This window comes from Heterocephalus glaber, unplaced genomic scaffold, assembly GCF_053883595.1.
Source record: "Heterocephalus glaber isolate CG9 unplaced genomic scaffold, H.glaber_assembly_v1.0 deba00001550, whole genome shotgun sequence".
NCBI lineage: Eukaryota > Metazoa > Chordata > Mammalia > Rodentia > Bathyergidae > Heterocephalus > Heterocephalus glaber.
The window spans coordinates 20,923,867-20,944,058 of record NW_028258343.1 but is presented as its reverse complement, the minus strand read 5'-3'; the positions used below and the strand labels follow the sequence as shown (position 1 = coordinate 20,944,058).

The window sequence follows — 20,192 nt, the reverse complement described above, 5'->3', positions numbered from 1 at the left end:
ATGACGGTGACAAAATAGGTACAAATAAAATGCTGTGGTCTGTGTCAGATAGTCAGTAACATTGTCCACTTGCTACTATTCGGCAACATTCCCTACTGTTTGGTCATTAGTGTTCGTAACAACTCAGGAGATAACTAAGTGCTGCTATTAATTCTACTTTTAGTCTAAAGGGATTAAGTAGCTTTCCCAGGGTCATTCAATAAAAAACTTGGCTCTTGAACGGATACTCTTCAAGCTGAGCTACAAAGATACCAGAGCCTTAGTAGCCGAATGGAGGCTTTGGTGCAGGATTGAAGCACATGACACGAAAACAGACCTTGGAAGATGAAAAGGACTTTGACAAAAAGAGATGAATGGGGATTATCTCAGCAAGATGAGGTGGAAACAGGCGCATCACAGAAAAGCAGAGAGAACATGCTGGGCTGGGAAAAGCAGCGCCATTGGTTTGGCTTTTGGCTGTGCAGCCAGCTGTGGACGATGCTGTCCGTGCGAGCCCTGCTATGAGGCTTCTGAGGCCCCTCAGAAGAGACCATGCAGTTTCCACCTGCTCACTGGCTCAGGAATCTAGCTCTCATGTAGGAAACTCAGCCTACACCACTGTGCTGGCTCCACACATGCAGTCTGGTTTCCAGCTCCAACTGCTGCCAGCCCACTAGACAGCGCCAGCTGCCTGGCATCTACCAGAGCCACCTTGGACACTCAGCAGATGGCGATGTCACATGACTCCCGGCCCACCTGACTTCCCATTGTGGTCATCTGGTTACCCAAGTGAACACTGCCTAGTTCATCCTTCCTCAGTACCTGACCCACTAAATCATGAGCAAAGAGAAATCAGCTGTTGTTTCACGCTATTCAGCCATGAAGTGGTGTAAACATGTAAATGATATGTCAAAAGCAGTTACCTAACAGCAAAATGTTGGATCATGAGATTAGTTCTCTATTAGGGACACATAGGTAAGAGAGAAAGGATTTATCAATTCTAATTTTAAAATTGTGAAAGGTTTTCAGTGAGAAGATGTTATTTGATTTAAATATATGAATTGTGTAGAATTTCACTGGTCAGGAAGTGTCATCTAACTATATAACTGGTTGTAAAATACGAATTACAGGTTTTTAAAAAAGATAAACTAGAGCTCTCCCTTGGTTTATAGCAACAACAACAACAACAACAAAAATAGAGCAAAAGTCTTATTTTTATTTTTTGGTACCAGGGATCAAACCTGGGACCTTGAGCTTGTGAGGCAGGTGGTGGAACCACTGAGCTAAATCCCCAACCAAAAGTCTTATTTTTAAATGGTAGCTATCATCATGACCTGTTAACTTATTTTCAAATGCCACTTCAAATTGTATTGCTTTCTTCATACACACTTGACTTAGTGAATAAGTGAAGCACATGAAAGTAAAATAAACCAAAAAGTTAATTATTATTTCCTTAAGATTACATGAAAAATTTGAATGAAGGTAAGACAGATGCTTTCAGCTATAACTTTTTATCTGCATCTTTTAAATTCAGTGTGAAGTAACTTGTCCATATTATAGTCCTATATTGGAATTAGTAACATTAATTTTATAAATTGTATGTACTATTGCCAGATCTTTTTTAAAAAACACATCAACTATGATAAAATAGCTATGCAAATCAAGTTTTAATTTACCAGATTAAAAATTATTTCTTTGGGGATGAAAATATTCCTTTGCACTGAACCCAGGGATTTGTTATTTTTAAAATTTTTTCAGTTAATAGCATGAATATATTTAATTAAGAAAGATAAACTGCGAACAAGCCTTTTCTTTTTCTTCTAAGAAAAAGACAAAACCAAATAAGGTAAGAGAACATCTTGTACCAGAGGAGAGCAGTTATTGAGTTCTCTAGCATACATAACTCCAACCCCAAACTAGGAGCCTTCAAATGTGTTTACAGGAAATAGCAATGATGAATATCATCCACATGGCTGTTATCTGTTATTCATTGTTCTGTATAATCCAGTTCCACATCGGTTTTTTATTAGTGATGTTTTATGAGGCTATTAACAAAAATCAACAACTAAAATGACAAACAAGACTGAAACTGGAGAACTTAAAGGATCCCAAGACAATCATCAGGTAGCTGAGGGCTCTTAATCATGTAGAGAACCAAATTCAAAATTCTTAACCTTTCATATCCAGCTCACCCTACTGAAGGGCTCAGAAATGTCATTTCAAAAACTCTCTTTCTTTAAGGATAAAATATTGATAATTTATGACCATAATGAGTAAAAGCAACACAACAAACTTTTTAACTGTTTCTTCGGATGAGAAGAATAATTTTAAATAACCATACGAAGAGTATTCTCCATAAGTTCAGTGGCACCTGATAACTTCTCAGCAGATCTGCTCTATGTCCATCAGCAGCACGAGAGTGCTAACATGGCTTCACAGCGTCTTCGTGTTTCCTCAAGTGATACTACACCGTTCCCAACGTTGTTTAATTGCGCTCAGTTAAATGGTTATTTTAATGGTCAGTATGTGAGTACCTTACATGAAGTTGTCATGATTTTATGTTAATTTGAATGTCATTTTTGATAATCAGTGATATTTTAGCAAAGCTGCTTTATAATATTCTTCTATTTATTCCAAACTCCAAAATAAAAATTTTGTAAATCAACACAGAACACTCAGATTATCTAAGTGTTTTTGAATACTATGCTTGTAAACATCATGGGGGAAAATTGAAGATATTGTTATTTTACATAAAACTAATTTGGAATACTTCTGAAAAGACATTATCAGTCTTTAAGTGGACTCCGATGCCACCCATGAGCTTTTAACTAAGTGTGACTTGGTTGGGAATTTATCCTTAACTTCTTTTTGTGCTAATTAATCATCCCCTACTATATTTCCAAATAGTTGCTCATATTTTCACTCTTTTAAACCATGTTTTTCCTAAATACATATTTAAAATTCTTAAATTATAACATTTCTAATTCAGTTACATGCACACATTAGTGTCCTTTTTAACCTTGGTACGCTTGTTGGATTTCTAAACACTTTGTTCTATTTATAAAGAATACAATTTTATACTCTACATGGTCCTCTGTCTCTGACAGTCCTGTTAAAAAGCATATGTTAAAATTGGCTTGCAGGGCATAAGAAAATCACTGTGAGTGTTAAGAGGCTGTGGTGAGGGATCTATTCCATCAGTATGTGTGGATGAGGAGATCAGAGTGCTGCCTGGGAGTTAAGTCATATCGTCCACACAGTGGGGAAGGATGGAGTTTTAAGTCACCAATCATGGGATAGCACATAGCACTTAACAAATACACTTCAAGGACTGAAGCACTGTGTGTTGAAGGCAAGCTGGGCCGTACCTGCTCATTAAAGCTGGGACAGGTGCCACGGCACAAGAATTCGGACAACAGTCACAGGACTGGCGTTAGTGTGGCTCTTGCAGTTGTCATAGGGAAGGGAGGGAGTCTTGTGGCTCACTCACGTTCACCTGGCAACCCTCCTGGCGGGGGGAGTCCTGCACATTTCATCTCAGCCGAGGGGCCCATCCTGAGCTCATTCAAGGGACACTCTTCTTTGGCTAAAGTTGGATCCAGCTGTATCGCGATCGTGGTTTGAGGCTGTTTCTTCGCTGTGTGTGTGGCTTTGGAACTGTGGTCATCCCCACACACGAATCACCAGAGAACTAGCCAGAATTCTGAAGTGTACCTCAGCTGGGTGCATTTTAATTCATCTCTCTCTGCCCATCTTTTAGGAAGGTGAGCAATGTGTAATTATTTAAAAAAGAAACTAAGTCAGCCTTTTCATTTAATAGGGAATTAGAGATGCACGATTTTAGCTTCTGTTAACATTTAGGAGAGAAGACACCGCAGAGCTTCAGAAGGGCACAGTTAGCTACTAAGCTCAAACCTGCCTCCGTGGATTCTGTTTTTCAAAGAAAGCATTACAGTTCAGCAATGGAATTTTCTTCATGTAATCGTGGTCCACCTGCATGTCGGCTACCATGTTTGAATCAAGCACGTAAGAGCAGGGCTGGGTCCTAGTCCCTCCCGTGTCACAGTTCATGATGAAGCACGCATTGGTGTGGTGAGGCACTGTCACACATGGTCTTCTCTTCGCCCGTGTGTCCCTGAGGTCGGGCTTATCGATGTGAGAGCTGGAGAAGCTGAGAGAGGACAGGAAGTTGCCTAGATCACAGCTAGAAACAGCAGTGGCAATCTGAACCCAGAAGATCTGGCGAAAAAGCTCGGACAAGCTCTGCATTCTGCCCCGGAGAACAGGGGATGAGAAAGTGGATTCCAGCGCCAAAGGGCAGACTCGACTCGCCACATCTCGGTGCTTTTGTCCTCTGAACTGCTCGTCTAACCCAGCCTTGCAGAGGCGGCTGCTGGAGCAGCTCCTGGGGCACCTGGCAGATGTTGGGAGCTAATCAGGTATCTGCTGAATACATTCATGATTTGCCCGATTTTGTGCTGACCACATTTTATCAGAAAGCATACAACCTTTACATGAAATTCTCATCATCATCAACTTTCATTGTCAATTATTTTCCAGTCAGTTAAAGTGTCAAGTGAAATTAAATTTTTGATATTTAATAACTTTCCTGGGCAAAAAATAAAATTACATATATTTTATCCTGATATTTACCTAGCATTTCTTTTTACCTATGAAATTTTGAATGAATTTCCAAAATTAAATAATCTCACACTAATATTTAAATGCTTGTGCCAATATTTTTTTGCAATAATCTCTAATCATCTGTCCATTTAAGATATATTACATTACACTATTTTTTTGGTGGTACTGGAGATTGAATGGAAGACCTCCTAATTGAGCTACATACCCCAGCCTCCTTTCAAAATTGTTTATTATGAGACAGCCTCTCCCTAAGTTGCCCAGGCTGGGCTCAACCTTGTGGTTCTCCTGCATCAGACTCCCTCAATGCTGAGACTGCAGGTGTTTCTTTATTTTTATAATGATCTTATTCATTGAACATATTTCTCATCATCATTTTATAGCTTGAAATCCTCTACCATACCACATTCATGTAGGATCTCAGAAATCATTCTTATTATAATATACATGTTCAAATCAAATTTACTTATGAGAGGCTTTAAATTAAAATTTGAAGAGATACAGTATAAGTGTTAATTTATAAATTAATATAATAGCAATAATTAGGCTTTTTTATTTATTCTGCTATTTATGGTATGGGGCATCAAAATATAGTACTTTGAAATGCAAATAGTGGATGAATTCTTTGAGATTTCTGTGCACTTTTTAAAACTAATATTTCCAGGGCCAGGGATTTAGCTCAGTGGCACTGCCCATTCCTTAGAATTGCAAGGTCCTGAGTTCAATCCCCAGTACTAAACAAACAAACCAACACTAATATTTTCAATTTGGGAGCAGATTTATATTTACTGCGGCACTGAACATCAAGGGCCGAGTTCCTACAAACTCTATTGTGGAACAAATGTTTGTTTCCCCAAATTCATTGGCTGAAATCCTGATGCCCAGTGTGTCCATATAGAAGGTGGGGCATTGGTGTGGTAATTGGATCACAGCTGTAAAGCATGCACAGAATTAACGCCCTTAAAATAAAAGCATTGGTAGAGACCCTTCTCGACCCCTTCCTGCCATATGGAGATATAAGAGGACCACGCAGCCTGCATCCCCAGACTGGGCTCTCACCAGAGCCTGAGCACACTGGCAATCTGAGCTTGGACCTCCAGCCCCAGGAACTGTTAGAAATAAATCTCTGTGATTTCCGAGCTGCTCCATATGTTGTGCTTTATCAGAGCACAAACTGTCACACACTTCTCCAATACACACGGCCTCCCCACCATGGACTTCCCTCCCGAGAGCGGTACCTTTGGTAAAATCCATGCACTAGGATTGATACATTATTGCAAGTCCATAGTTTACACTAGGGTTCACGCTTCCTCTTGAACATTTCATGGATTTTGTGTAGCGCACAGTGACATATATCCTCCCTTACCATATCATACAGAAGAGTCTTACTACCCTCAAAATTCTCTGTAATTCACCCCCTTTATCTTCTCTTTTTCCAAACTCTTGGTAACCAATAAACTTTTAAATACCTCAATGTTTTTTTCCAGATTGTCTTCTAGTTGAAATTACAAATTATGTGGAATTTCCAAATTGATTTATTTCACTTAGAACTATGTCTTTTTATGGCTTGGTTACTGCTGAGTGTTTAACACTGATATCAATCCCATTGTATGGATGTATCAGAGTTGATGTATCAAGTCAGCTATTAAAAGACATCTTGGTTGCTTTGCAGTTATAGCAAATATGAATAAGTTGCTATGCACATTTGTGGTGTAGTTTCTTGTATAAACAGACACTTTTTACTTGTTTGAGAAAATACTAAGGGGTGAGATTGCTCTGTCCCATGGTAGGCTGTGTTTTCTCTTTTGTGAGGAAGCTGCCTGTCTTCTGAACTGGCTGCAACCATTTGCATTCCCACCAGTGAAGAATGAAAATTCCTGTTGTTTTACATCCTCACCAGCATTTGACGTTGTCAGTATTTTGGATTTTAGCAATCCCAATAGGCATGTAGTGATATTTAATTTTCATTTGCTGATATTTGGCTTGTTTTCTTTGTTGAGTTTAAGTATTCTGTATATGTTCTGGATTCTAGGGCTTTATCAGGTAGGCTTGTGTTCAAATTCTCATGACAATATCTTGCACAGAAGTTTTTAATTTTAATGAAGTCCAACTTACTATTTTTTTCTTTCATGGATCACATCTTTGGAATTGTAAATTAAAAGTCTTCCCCAAACTCGAACCTAGGTTTTCTGCTATGATGTCTTCTAGCAGTTTTATGTTTTACATTTAGATCTATGATTATTCTGTCAATTTTGGGGGTGCGTATCAAGTCTGTTACTAGATTACTGCCTTTTCTTATGGATATCAGGCTGTTCCAGCACCATTTGTTGAAATGACTAGTCTTTCCACAGTGAATTGCTTTTGTTTATTCGTTAAACATGAGTTTACTAAACTCTGCAGGTCTGTTTTGGGGCTTACTGCTCTTTTCCTTTTTAAAATTTTTTTCACCAGTACTATTCTGTCTTGATTACGGAACACTTATAGTATGTGGTGAAGTCTCATAAAGTGAGTTCCCCAGCTCTGTTCTTCGCCTTCAGTGGTATGTGGGGTGTGCTGGGTCTCCTCACTTTCCACATACACCTTGGATGTGGCTCATCAGTATCCACAAGGCCACTTCTAGGATTTTGATGGAGTAGCATCAAAACTACAGATCAATTTGGAAAGAACTTATATTTTAGCAATATTGATTCTTCCTATCCATGAACATAGAGTATCTTGGATTTATTTAAATTTTGTATTTATTTCATCACAGTTGTGTATAGACTGTATGCATTTCATTTGATTAACTTATATAACTCAGTATTTCCACTTTTGAGTTAATGTAAATGGTATTGTGCTGTGTTCCTTCCAGGTTTTCATTGCTGTTATAGTAGAGAGTAAGTGATTTTCATATATTTGCCATATTTTGTATATTAGCTATATTTTCTGACTAGTGCCAGAAAGTTTTTGTTGATTTTGTTGGGTTTTTCCACATAGGCAAACATGTCATCTTTATACAAGGAGCATTTTATGTTTTCCTTTCTATTTTGAATAACTTTGGCTTCCCTTTCTTGTGTTATTACATTAGCTAAGACTTCCTGTATGATGTCAAATAAGTGCGGTGAAAAAGTGCATCCTTTTCTTGTTTCTGAATTTAGTAGGAGAGCATTTAATTTTTCACTATTAAAGATGTTAATTATAGTTTCCTGAAGACACTCATGATTTAAAGTAGTTCCTCTGTATTTATACTTTGCTGAGAGATTGTTTTGTTTGTTGCTTTATCGTGAATGAGTGCTGGATTTTGTTAAAAGCTCTTTCTCCATCTATTGAAATGATTGTGTTTTTTCTTCTCTAGTCTTTTGATATCATAGATAACATTAAGTGATTTATATGTGGGGACAGCCCTGCATATGTGGAATAATCCCATTTGACAGTATTTATTATTTTTACATAATTATTTTTACAGAGTAATTATTTTTGTATATTGTTGAGTTTGACATGGTCATATTTTAGATTTGCATGAAATGTTTAAAGAATCTTCACTGCAAACAGCACTTTAAACTTCGTGATGGTGTGTACGTGCAAAGAAAATCGACATTTGAGGCTTGCTGAAAAGGCTCGGCTGGAGAGATACAAATCTGAGATGCTTTCTCCTGAGTGCTTACTGATGTGACAGTGCACCTGGCCTTGCAGGCCTCTTTCCCTGGAAGCACAGTATTTTGAAGGAAAAGCACATTTGTGTGACAAACTACAAGCTAGATGCATTCAACAGCTGTCTAGACCGTGTTTTTCTCTTGTGCAGGGGGCTTGACAGCAGGCATGTTTGCATGCAGCGCAGTCTCTGTTGGGAGGCATGAGGAGACAGATTCAGCGTGGCGGTGAACACCTCCTGCTTTCCCTGCATCCAACCAAACTTCCCCAAGTCTGTGATGTCACCCTCCTTTTGTGTACACCCCCACCACAAAGTTCAAAGTGGTGCTTGGAGTGAGGATTTTTTTAAAAAATTGGACAAATCTAAAATATCAGCACAGCAGATCTCCAATATATAAAGAGAATACAGTGGACCCTTGACTTACGAACTTGATGGTTCCTGAGGGCTGGTTGTAACTAAGTCAATAGAGCTGACATTTGGATGTTTACCTGGGTACACGCTATAGGTAACAAGAGGCAGATGAATCTTCCATTAACCTAATTAACCCAAGTTGTTCGTGTGTCAGGCAGGTTGTAACTTGAGGGCTCACTGTATTGTAGTCATATACACAGAGCTCTGCCTGCAGCAGACAGACTGACAAACACAACCTGAGTGACTAAGATTAGACATCACAGGAACATTGGCTTTTGGGATGCATTCTGAAGCTGACATAGAGTTTGGCAATAAAAACAATAGAAAAGCATCCTAGATGTAGGAAGAAAGCAAGAAAACTATGACAGGTGAACATTCTTGGGAATCACTGCGGGAGGAGAGAGCAGAGGCCGAAGTCACAGGAGTGGCGAAGGCCCGCAGTCTCTACTGAGAAATTTAAAGTTGCACCTTAGTGATGGGGCGTCTTTAAAGATGTAGAGACTAAGCATTCTTACAGGCCCAGTGTCAGTGTAACTGAAGCTTCGCTGAGAGCCTGTGGCATGCTGTACACTGAAGAAATGACAATCAGCAGAAGATCATTGCTGTGACTTGTAAAAATAACCGGAGAGCACAGGAGGATGTGTCTGTCACCCACGTGCTACCTCCTCAGAGATACCCTGGGTTGCACTTTCATAGTTGAATTTTTGCAGGTCACGGGGATAATTTCTATACCCTGTGTGCCACTAGTATTCATCCTTGAATTCATGTTTGGAGAAATTCCATGTGATTTTCTTTGACGTCCAATAGCATGCTTTGTTCTTGAGGTCTATATTTTGAAATTTAAACGTAGCCTAAAAATACTCATAGATACTTCAAATACTTCTATTTCATTTGGGAAATATCTATGAAACCTTTAAATATTTTCATTTTAGTATCTGAATCTGACTTTCCTTCTTGCACAGATCGTCCTTGCAATCAGAAGGCGAAGTCTATTCAGCATTCAGGACAAATCTGAAATGTCTCCATCACGGGAAATAGTTCTTCTAAATGCAAAAGTATTATAATATTAATGCTTAGTCATTTAGGGATTGCTTAATATAATAATACTGGTTTATAAATGAAGGCCAGGCAAGACAAATACCTAGCCCCCTGTCACAGAACAAATTACTGGAAGGGTTAGCCGTGTTTTTCTGGAGTGAGGATTTTTTTAAAAAATCGGACAAATCTAAAATAGGCTTAAATTCTGTTCTGAGATAGTTCTGTATTATTTTGTTCAAGTGAGTTCATGTTTAATATCATCATAGGCTTTTCCCAATTATTTCCTTCTTGAAGATCAAAATCACATTTGATAATGTCACTTTAAGAAATCTCATGATGAATTTTATTGTTAGGGATATTAATGAGAATTCAAATGTATTCCATGGCTTGTTTGACTGGTTTCTTTCTTTTCCTATAAAACTTCTGTGAAATAAAAACCAAATACTGCAAGCCATAATAAGACATTTTTACCTAATATTTTGCTATCCCAAATTTCAAAAGGAGGCTCTGAATTGAGTTTTGACATTTTAAGAATTGCTTTTTCAGTTAGTTTATACCATCAATATGTAAAATATTAAAGTAACAAAGATAAATATGGTCCAAGTACATATCTGTAAAATGTTAACAAAAATTCATAATATTTCCTTAAATCCTTTAAAATGTATAATTTACAATAAGAAGAAAGTAGCAATGCATTTTTAATAGGGCTGAACACGTCATAGTTTTTCACCTGTATTTCATTTCTAGAGTAAGGTATTTATGCACCATTAATTTGTTCTAGGATGTGACAGCAATTGATTGTAAGCAATTTTTCAGTGTGACATAAAACATAATTAGCAGCTGGATAATGTCCTTGGGTTCTTATGGGGGTGTTTTCTTGCTGTGCTTAGTGTGAACACTGCAGTGGATTTCTGCAGACTTCCATTACACTGTAGTCTAGAATGCCAAAGGAACAAAGAAAGGTGGTTACTCTTTCTTGAGGACAAAACTTTGTCTTCAAGTGTCTATATTAAATACATAAAGGTTGTTTTCATATGCTGAATGCTGGTGAGAGTGACAAAAATTCTATATGAGAAAAAATTAGGATTTGTGAGAAAAGTTTTCCTCATGATGAGAAAGAAAATGGCCCATTACTGATTTAAGGGTGTTGTAAGGAAACATCAACCTAATATTAACATGTAGACAAAGATTAAGAATATATCTCTTATTGCTTTCAAATTCCTTTCAATTATATAAGGTATTGTCAAGAGAAATCTGACCTGAATTGTTGATAAATTTGGAAATCACAGGACAACTTGCTTCTTATTTGCTATTCGACTTGACTGAGCTTCAGGAAATGTTTTATATTTGAATTCTGTTAATTTCACATGAAAGTTGTTTAAAGTTAAATCAAGATAATGTTTGTTTGTTTTGTTTTTTGGTACCAGGGATCAAACTTTGGTCCTTGTGCTTGCAAGCCAGGTGGCAGAACCACTGAGCTAAATCCCCAGCCCAAATCAAGATAATGTTTAAGGATTCTATGATAGTAAAGTAACAGCACATATATGATGTAAAAATTTGTTACTTTGAGAGTCTAAGACATTGACAACATTTCCATTAAGAAATTATATTGATCAGTCATGGAAGATATTAAACGGAGGGGAAGCAGGAGGGCCATATCATTCCTGTGTGTTGTCTGTCCTGGTAACGTCAGCTAACGTATCTAGTTTAGCCATTCTACTTGTCACTTCTGACCTGATTACTACTGATGTTTCTTGATAGTAACAGTGGTATTTCCAGTATAGAATGCTGAGATAGGGAAGGAGGGTATCCCTGGGTTGATCTTATAGTTTTAGTGTGCATCTCCACAGAATGTCCAAAATTTCCAGTTAACAGTACCCACTGACAGAACAGTTCATTTTATGATAATTGAAAGGCATAAAACGGGGTGATCAAGATAGTACATACAAGCTTATTGGAGAAGATGAACCACTAATAATAAAGAAACCTTAAATTTTCGACAAAGGCATACGATTGACAACTTTCAGCATCACCTCCAAATATCACCAACGTAACTGATACAGGTGGGCACTCGTGGCTGAACTTCTCTTCAGTGGCAAATGAGAATCCTGCCAGTAAGTGTTTGAATCCCAGGAATAAGTGATGCAGGGAGTAATATAACAATGTGGGAAGCCGTGCAACAATACAAACTTCCTTTGAGACTGAGCTGCTCTGCTGAGATAGGTAAAATTTAGATCTGTCTGCTCATTAAAGGGGTGGGAGGCACAGGGAGGAAAGATGTGGGAATTTCACCATAAGTGAAATAAAACAGCTGTGAGAAGAAATTACTCAGATAACTAAAGATGAGTAAGAAGTGCATCGTGTTATGTGAACAAGTGTGACAGTGAATTGTTAAAAATTCTCTTAAATATATATATAAAGTTAATTTAAAATATATAAAATATGTAAACAGGCACCCTGCTCAGTTTCAGGGGTTGCAGGAAGAGCATTTTCATCCTGAAGCTCACTACCTCCCTTGTGAACCTCTTTCCCAGCGCCTAACCTGTTGTGGGCGCTCAATAAATATTAAACAATCAAAAGAGAAACAGTTGTCAAAAAGTTTGGAATTCACAGGAATCAATAACATTGTAATATCATTTAACATTTATTGAGGGTCAACAGCATGACTTCATCAACATGTGCAAATAGGTCATTTTATCATCACATAATATGAAAAAATTAATACAATTTGTATTAACTAAGCCTTCAGCTTTACTCCGTTGATTTCTAGATATAAAATTATTTCTTTTTTGATAATTTTGACATATCAAGAGATATAAACATTATTACTGAAATAAATATTCTCTTAGGAAAATGATTACTCTTAGATGTGATTAACATTCATTTGAAACTAGGGGATAAATCTCTAGTAATTACACATCACAGATTCAAAAAACACATGCACAAAGAATAGAAAACTCTGATTAGGCGGATGAGGGCAGTGACAAACATACAAAGCACTTGTGTGTCAGCTGCTCTTGTGACAATTTGCAATCTTATTACAATTATTTAGCACACCGTTGTTTACAGAACAGCATCAAAGGCAAAGACAAAAGGAAAACCTTTAAGTGGGCCTAAATCAGTTGCTTATGAATTTTGAAACATTTCATAGTGTAAAGTAGGATTGAATCTCTTCTTACAGGAAATAAACTTTGATACATTTATGACCTACACTCCCCAATTGTATTCTTTTTTTTTTTTTTTTTTTTTTGGTACCGGGGATTGAACTCGGGACCTTGTGCTTGCATGGCAGGCACCGGAACCACTGAGCTAAATATTTGCAATTGTGTTCAAATTTATTCTTCATTATAGGCAATCAAATTCTATTTAATTTCTTAAATTTGTCACGCTTCTACTAAACTGGATTTTTGAAGTGACTTTTAATTGTTAAGCAATTAACGCTAAATATTCTGAAATATTCCTTTTGACTAAATTTTAAGATCCTGAAGTATCAGTATTTATGCTAATAGTGTGATATTCCTTAGCATTTGAATCTTAGAATCTGAAAGTCTTTCTAAACTAGTCCTCCTCCTTTAAAAAGTAGCCTCCATATTTTGAAGTAAAACACATATTATTTAAAAACTCTGTTGAATAGAAATTTTTTACATGTGGAAAAGGTGTTAAGAGATACTTTCATTTAGCTCCTTAGTTATGTAAATGAGAAAGCAAAGCACAGGATAACTCCAAAGTGTTCTGAATTTAGAGACATTTGTTGACTTTCTTGATTAATTCTTTAAATTTCTTTCTCATTTTATCTTTTTAAAATAATTTCACAATATGATAGTTGCAGTTACTAAAATTTAGTTTTCAATATCTTTGTCTATATCTCTGTTTATCACATAATTTTAAGGGTAACAATTACAAATATCATTTAAAAATGACACAATGAGTGATATTGAATTATTAATTTTGTCTACTCATTCTAATTTAAAGGGGATAAAGGAAAAGCTTAATCACCTCTAGTTTCTAAAATGTGTTTATCTTCAACATTGGAAGTCTCATTCTGAGTTATGAAAATATTCCTTTCATAACACAGTGTGTTAAAATCTGCATTGCCTAATATTCCCTTCTTCAGTAAGTTCTCTGTTTACTTTCAAACCACAAGTATTTATTGAACACTTACTGTATGCAGGCCCTGTTATGGGAGCTTAGAAGGAATTCTAAAGGAAGCCTCAAGTAATACCACACATGAGGATGGATGAGAGAAGGCAAAAGAAAGAAGATCTATAATTAACTTAATTTATAAATACCTTTATCATGTTTTCACAGATGGATTTAAGTCACTTTAAAGGAAGGAAATTAAGAATAAGGAAATGAATTGCTTCTCGGCCTTTTGGTTAAGATCAAGTGTAGAAACAAAGAAATGCTATGGACTCCAGACCTACAGTTTAGGCTTTCTGGCTGATGGCTTTGGCTGCTTTTCCATGCCTCACAATGTGTCTATGGAGTGGCTGTTTTGCCTCCCATTCAAGTAGCACCAAACCAGACTTCTCAGATATGTTCATCTGTGTGTGTGTGTGTGTGTGTGTGTGTGTGTACACGTGTGTGTGTGTGAGAGAGAGAGAGAGAGAATGAGACAGGAAAATAGAATTGAGGATCACAGGGTGATTTTGAGGAGTACCAATAGGAAAATACGTAACTAAATATGAGAAATTAAATATTAACACATAAGCAACTTGCAAAAACAAGTCACCGCATTACTGAAACACAGTTTACTTTTTTCAAGAAATACAAATGTATATAAAGATTTACAAACGAATGGCCCTCGGGTAGCATACTTTGCAAAGTTTTATCTTTAGCTTTCCTTGGTGCTCCCTGCAAGGATAGCCATATTTACTGTGGAAAACATGTACTGTAAGGGAAGTGTCCTGACAGTTCCAAGTACTTGCTTCCTAAAGTAGAAACAGTTAATGGTGTGTGTTTGCATTCATGTGTGTGTGATCTGTCTTTACAGTGTAACAATTTATAAAATGTTTCATAATAGTCAAAACTGTATTTTAACCAATTTTAGGTCTTCATGAGGAGAATAATTGAAAAATGTTTGATTCATCATCAGCTAGAGGTAAAACAATTTTTTTTGGAGTTCCACAGAACTTAAACTACATTTCTACTTACATGTTATGGGTTCTAGTTTGCTAAATTGTTTGAACATAAAATTCATTCCACCTTTTACAGTGTGAATTTCCCATGACATAAAGTTTAGCTTAGTTAATAATTCTATTTATATGTGTAATGAGGAATATATCCAGAGGTTTAAATTAAAAATTTAGATCACCAAGTATACCTGAAATCTATTAAGAAATAAAAATTATAATTTTTCCATAATAAAGTAGAAAGTTCAAGTTGAAGTGAATGATAATATATCTAAGATGGCTATTTAATTGTATTTCAATGCATTATGAAATATTCTTAGGTTATTTATATTTCTGAAGGTAACTAAAATTACATGAGGAAGAAAAGCATACAAAGTCTTAAAGCATCGTTTTATGCATAAATATTAGAATCCTACAATAAAATCTGTAAAATGTAATTATTTGCTACTTATTCCCACAAACTTCCTGCTTTAGTAAAGTCTTACTATACCAATTTTCATATCATCTGTTAGTCAAGGACATACCATTGCAAAGCAAACAATAATCCCAATACATTATTTCTTATTATTTTTATAGTTGAAAAATATGAGGGCACTGCCATACAATAATTAAAACTGAAATGATTTACTAAATCAATAAGAGCCACTGAAAGAACCTCTTCGTTTTTATACTAAGAGGCTAAGTTTTCATAAGAGAACAGGTGATATTAGATAAAATAATTATAAAACCACCTGAAAGAGTAAATTCACATCCTGAAGAACGGCTTCCAGGCTTTTATCCACTTGAGGAAACATCATTAATGAAACTGATAATAACATGCAGATAAGAGGAGGTAAAACAATCAGTGTTCAGATCAGTCATCTGCTGAGTACTAGCACTGTTAGTGTGGGCATTTGGAATCAAGTCAGTCCTCTCTTCATGTGCCATGAGCCATCGACACCGTTACACTGGAGGGAAACAAAACTATGACACTCAGAGGATCAGAGCACCGCACTTTATCTCAGCTGTATTGACAATGGTTTCCCAAGAAAACTAAGTAGTATATGCATGTTCAGTAATTTGTAATTTTTTCATACTGATTATAAAAGTGCTTTACTGACTGACCTGTGTAATAACTTGTCAGATATCCAGGGCTTGTATGGTTATATTAATTTTTAAAGAAGAAATTTAGGTCCAGAAACTTACATAAGTGAACAAGTTGACACAGTGCTCCTGCTTTATATTCCAGATATTAAAACATCCACTTTTCTTCAAAAAGGTGATGGTAGAAATATTCTATTGAATTCTGTAATTTCAAGTGGTACTCAGAAGCTAAAACAAATTGGAAATCTTTGCCAAGGCAATTTTAGTGTGATTTTATTTTGAAAGCACAAGGAACTAAATCCTCACACAATCTTTTAATAGAATCTTTAACCTTACTTTACTTATCAGAAAACGTGAGGAAATGAGGTATTTTCCTGTAAATATATATCAAAAAGTCTATCTTCTGGATATTAGGAATCTAATTGCATCTCAAATTTCAGACGAGGAATTATTTTTGACTTTTCCCTTAATAAAATTATGGCCAGTTCTGATTTTGTTGTAAAAATAATAAATGTAATAATACCCTATAGAAAGGAGAAGGGTGGGGAATAAAAATTAAAATGATGGCACTCTCAGAACCATGAGAGAAGGCACAATATCATTTCAAATATCCTCAGTCTGTTTGCTGCACCATTGTTTCTCAAGCATATTCTACTTAGACCCAATTTTGTTATAGTTGCATTAAAATAAAGTGTGTAACAATTTTATGGCATTATAATTTATAACATTGAAATTTCAGACCCTTAGAATCGATAGTGGAAGTCATCGTATAAACTTAAACAACTTTTTTTGGTATTGCTTTTCCTCCTGTGTTTTAACTTTTACATACTATTTTGCAAGCAATTTAAATTGTCCTGGCATAAACAGAGTTGACTTCTCTTTGTTTTGCTAAATATGATCAGTGAGCATGTGTTGAAGCCAAAAATCCAACAGAAGGACATCTACCGGTTGCCCCAGTTCACTTTCTTATTCCTAACAATCTTCAGGTGTAACAGTCTGAGGAGTTTTCCTATCTGATTTATATGCATGCTTCAATACACAAAAGAAAGACAAACCTAGAAGGCGCCTCCCGTTCTCCCTGGCCCAGAAACACACATGAGGACAGGGAGTGGAGAGACAGGTTTTAAGGGCATTGTCTTCCGCCTGTCTGAATCCGGGGCTTTGCTCTGCATGATGTTGTCTTTCTAAAGAAGACAATGTCAACCTCCTTCATTTTTTTTTACCTTGCTCCACGGTCTTGACTGTTTTCTCTTCCTTCTTTCCAGGTGCAGCTGCAAAAAAAGATAAGGTTTCAAGTAAGAGTTCCAGTCAGACAGACTTCTTCTGCTCAAACAGCATTTTGGAACTCCTTTAACACCATACTTCTTCTAAACAGAAAATTTGTAATGCTTTGTAAACATTCCTCATCGCTCTCTAGCGCAACTGAAACCTATTTTAAATCTAATCTTAAAGAGTTAGAGAAAAAGCATTAAAGCTTTGCAATCTTCTGACTGGCTTCTCCACACTTTCCCATTTTATCCCTTTATGCTCTGCTTTGATAAACAAGCTCTATGAAGAGTTCTGGTCGGCAGGGCTGTAATTAACTGACTTATATCCCACGTTATTTCTGGAGTCAGTGCTTGAAATGTCAGCTAGATGCTCCTCTAAATTGAAGCTTAAACATGCTTAATCAATGGAAAGGACAGTGTTGTCATGGTTGAGATCCATGTAAATATTAAACGAACCCATCCCAAATCACGAGTACCAAGAGAAATAACAGAATCATTTAAGTGCTGTATTCGCTCAGTTATGACTTGTCTATGATTTATTGCTCTGGGTTGAGCCTTCATTGCTACGTCTTTAAACAGCAAAACAGTAGAAATTATTCACACAAAATCAGTGTACCTCACTGAAATAATTGAATCAAGTCGTATTGTTTGGAGGTTATTACCAAATATTAGATGAAGGACTGATGGGCAAGTGAATATTGCTATCACATCTGAGTATCACACCACAGAGTTCCAGGAGGAGAAACAGAACTTGGAAACGAGTAACTGGCTGTCATCAGTGACACCCACAGTGGACATTTGGGACCATTCATTCACATGGGACATCTAGTTATCTCATGCTCCCTGACCAGATGGTGCATGGTGCACACAGCAGCCCCCCTGATGCTCAGGCTGAAGTATCTGACTGGAATCCAGCTCATTCAAAGGATGAGAACATGCTAAGAGCTACTCTGAAGAAAAAATTAGAAGAATCAAGAATGTCTAAAAGGTGAATGGCCTTGATATTTTCAAGGAGTCAGTGTTATAAAGCAGGAAGGAAGGAAGGGAGGAAGGAGAGAGGGTGGATGGAGGGAGGGAAAGAGAAAATGTAGAGAGGGAGGAAAAAAAGGTTGAGGGGAAATAAGGAAGGAAGAGTTTAAGTACTAAGAAAGCAGTGGCAAATTTCACCTTTGAATACATCTACTTCTAAAAAGTCATATAAAATTTAACTTGAACTGGTTAGTAACAAACCGTATATTTTAAGGAAAACCACCAATGGGTTATCCAAGGAATGATCCAAAATACAGCCAAGCATCTGACTCTGAATTGAGGAAAATATTGAATTAAAATGATAATCAATATGTATGAGCCTCACAAAATCTCACAAAAAGGAAGGCACCTTAGCACACATGCCAGCGAGCGCTGAGCCTCTCATTTTGCTGTGATTGTTAAATCAGAGTCAGGGGGGTTAGGGCACTGGGGAGGGGGGCAGCGTGGCTTCGGTGTTGGCCTGAGGGCAGGGTCCTACATGCTCAGAGGGGGATTCCAGGAGATCAGTTATGGCCAGACAAGCACTGTGCATGGTCTCCAATGAGCACAGTCCCGGTCCTGCTAAAGGAATCTTGTACCTGAGAAGGTTCAAGGGCCTGGGTGCGTACGGTCCAGTGCTGCCACTGAAGAGCTGCCTGGGGTGCATGCACAGTAGCACAGTATTAAAACTGGAGCCGTTATTAAATTAAAAGTGCAGATAAAGCTATTATAGGTGTTTCAAGATACAGGTGAAGCAATGTAAAGAAATCAGTTGTGGCAAACAAACACTCAGGAAATAGAAGCTGTTATTATTTTATTTATCACTGCCTTAAATACAATGCCGCTTCCTGTGTTGACTAACTCCTATTCATTCTTCCAGTCTTGCTGTGGCACTCATTTTTAAACATCGATTTAAATTTGACAAAGAAAAATAAGTAAAATACAAGGTAGAATGTTTAGACACAGCTAAAGAGTGAATACTGAACTGGCAATAGATACCTGAAGAAATATCCAGAATTCATCCAACAGAAATAAAAGCATTGGAAATAGACACAAAGTAAGCAAATTCAAAAGAGGGATTGAGTTTCAATATAAATCTAATTTGATTTTAAATAGAAGAAGAGAGAAAATGAAGAAGAAGCACTACTTAAAGAGGAAATGGCTAAGACATCTCTATAATTGCAGATACTACTAGTCAGATTCTGGAATAACAGGAATCTTAACAAATGCAAAGATGGAGACTGAAATCAGATTTTTCTATCACATTGCAACAAAAAAAATTAACAGGCACAATCCTAATATCCTTTTGAAAAAATTTGGTCTTTCTAGTAAGTATGTAGTAGTAATGAGTTGTGGTATCATTTAAATTTTTCTGTTGTCCAGTGGAAATATGTTTTTCAAATGCTCATTGTGGATCTATCAATGTTATTGTTTTTATAGAGAATTGATTTTGGGTTTCATTACTCCCTCATTGAACTCTTTGATTTCTTTTTTATTGGCTTTTGCTTTTCAATTTCTATGTTTTTTCCTTTTACTTTTTGGTGCTACTTTTTGCATTTCAGAAAAAAATCTTCGTCTTTCAGATGTTTGATTTCACCCTTCTTTTTAAATTAATTTTTATAATGGGAGTATAAAATTCACTTTGCATACTGTTTAGCTACATCTCAAGTTTCAATGTCCTGTTTTCGTTTTTTTCTTTGACCCAGGAGACACTTAGAAAGGTGTCCCTGACATTTACCATCTGATGTTGGTTCTGAACTAATTAGGAGGCAATGTGGATTTGTTGGATGATTCGACGTAGTGACTGAAAGATGGGATATCTTGATCAATATTCTAAGTTGACAGAGAAAAGGGGTAAATTTTGGGATAATTTTCATGGAAGAGGAGAGATTTTAGATGAAGCCAATAGATGTGAAGGGAAAGGGTCAGACAAGCCTAGACGTTCCCAGGGGAATTGAACAAATTTATCTAGAAGAGAGGGTTCCACAGAGGAGGAGTGGA

General features: G+C 36.6%; 1 protein-coding gene across 17 annotated transcripts in view; it reads right to left on the bottom strand.

Annotated features, from left to right (window-relative positions):
- The window catches only part of Trdn (triadin), a 335,361-nt gene that overhangs the window by 83,791 nt on the left and 231,378 nt on the right, over positions 1-20,192 (bottom strand). For all 17 annotated transcript variants that reach the window (XM_087190174.1, XM_087190177.1, XM_087190171.1 and 14 more), the window contains one exon: positions 17,139-17,186. In XM_087190174.1, coding sequence (XP_087046300.1) covers positions 17,139-17,186 — 48 coding nt within the window. The remainder of the gene's footprint in view (positions 1-17,138; positions 17,187-20,192) is intronic.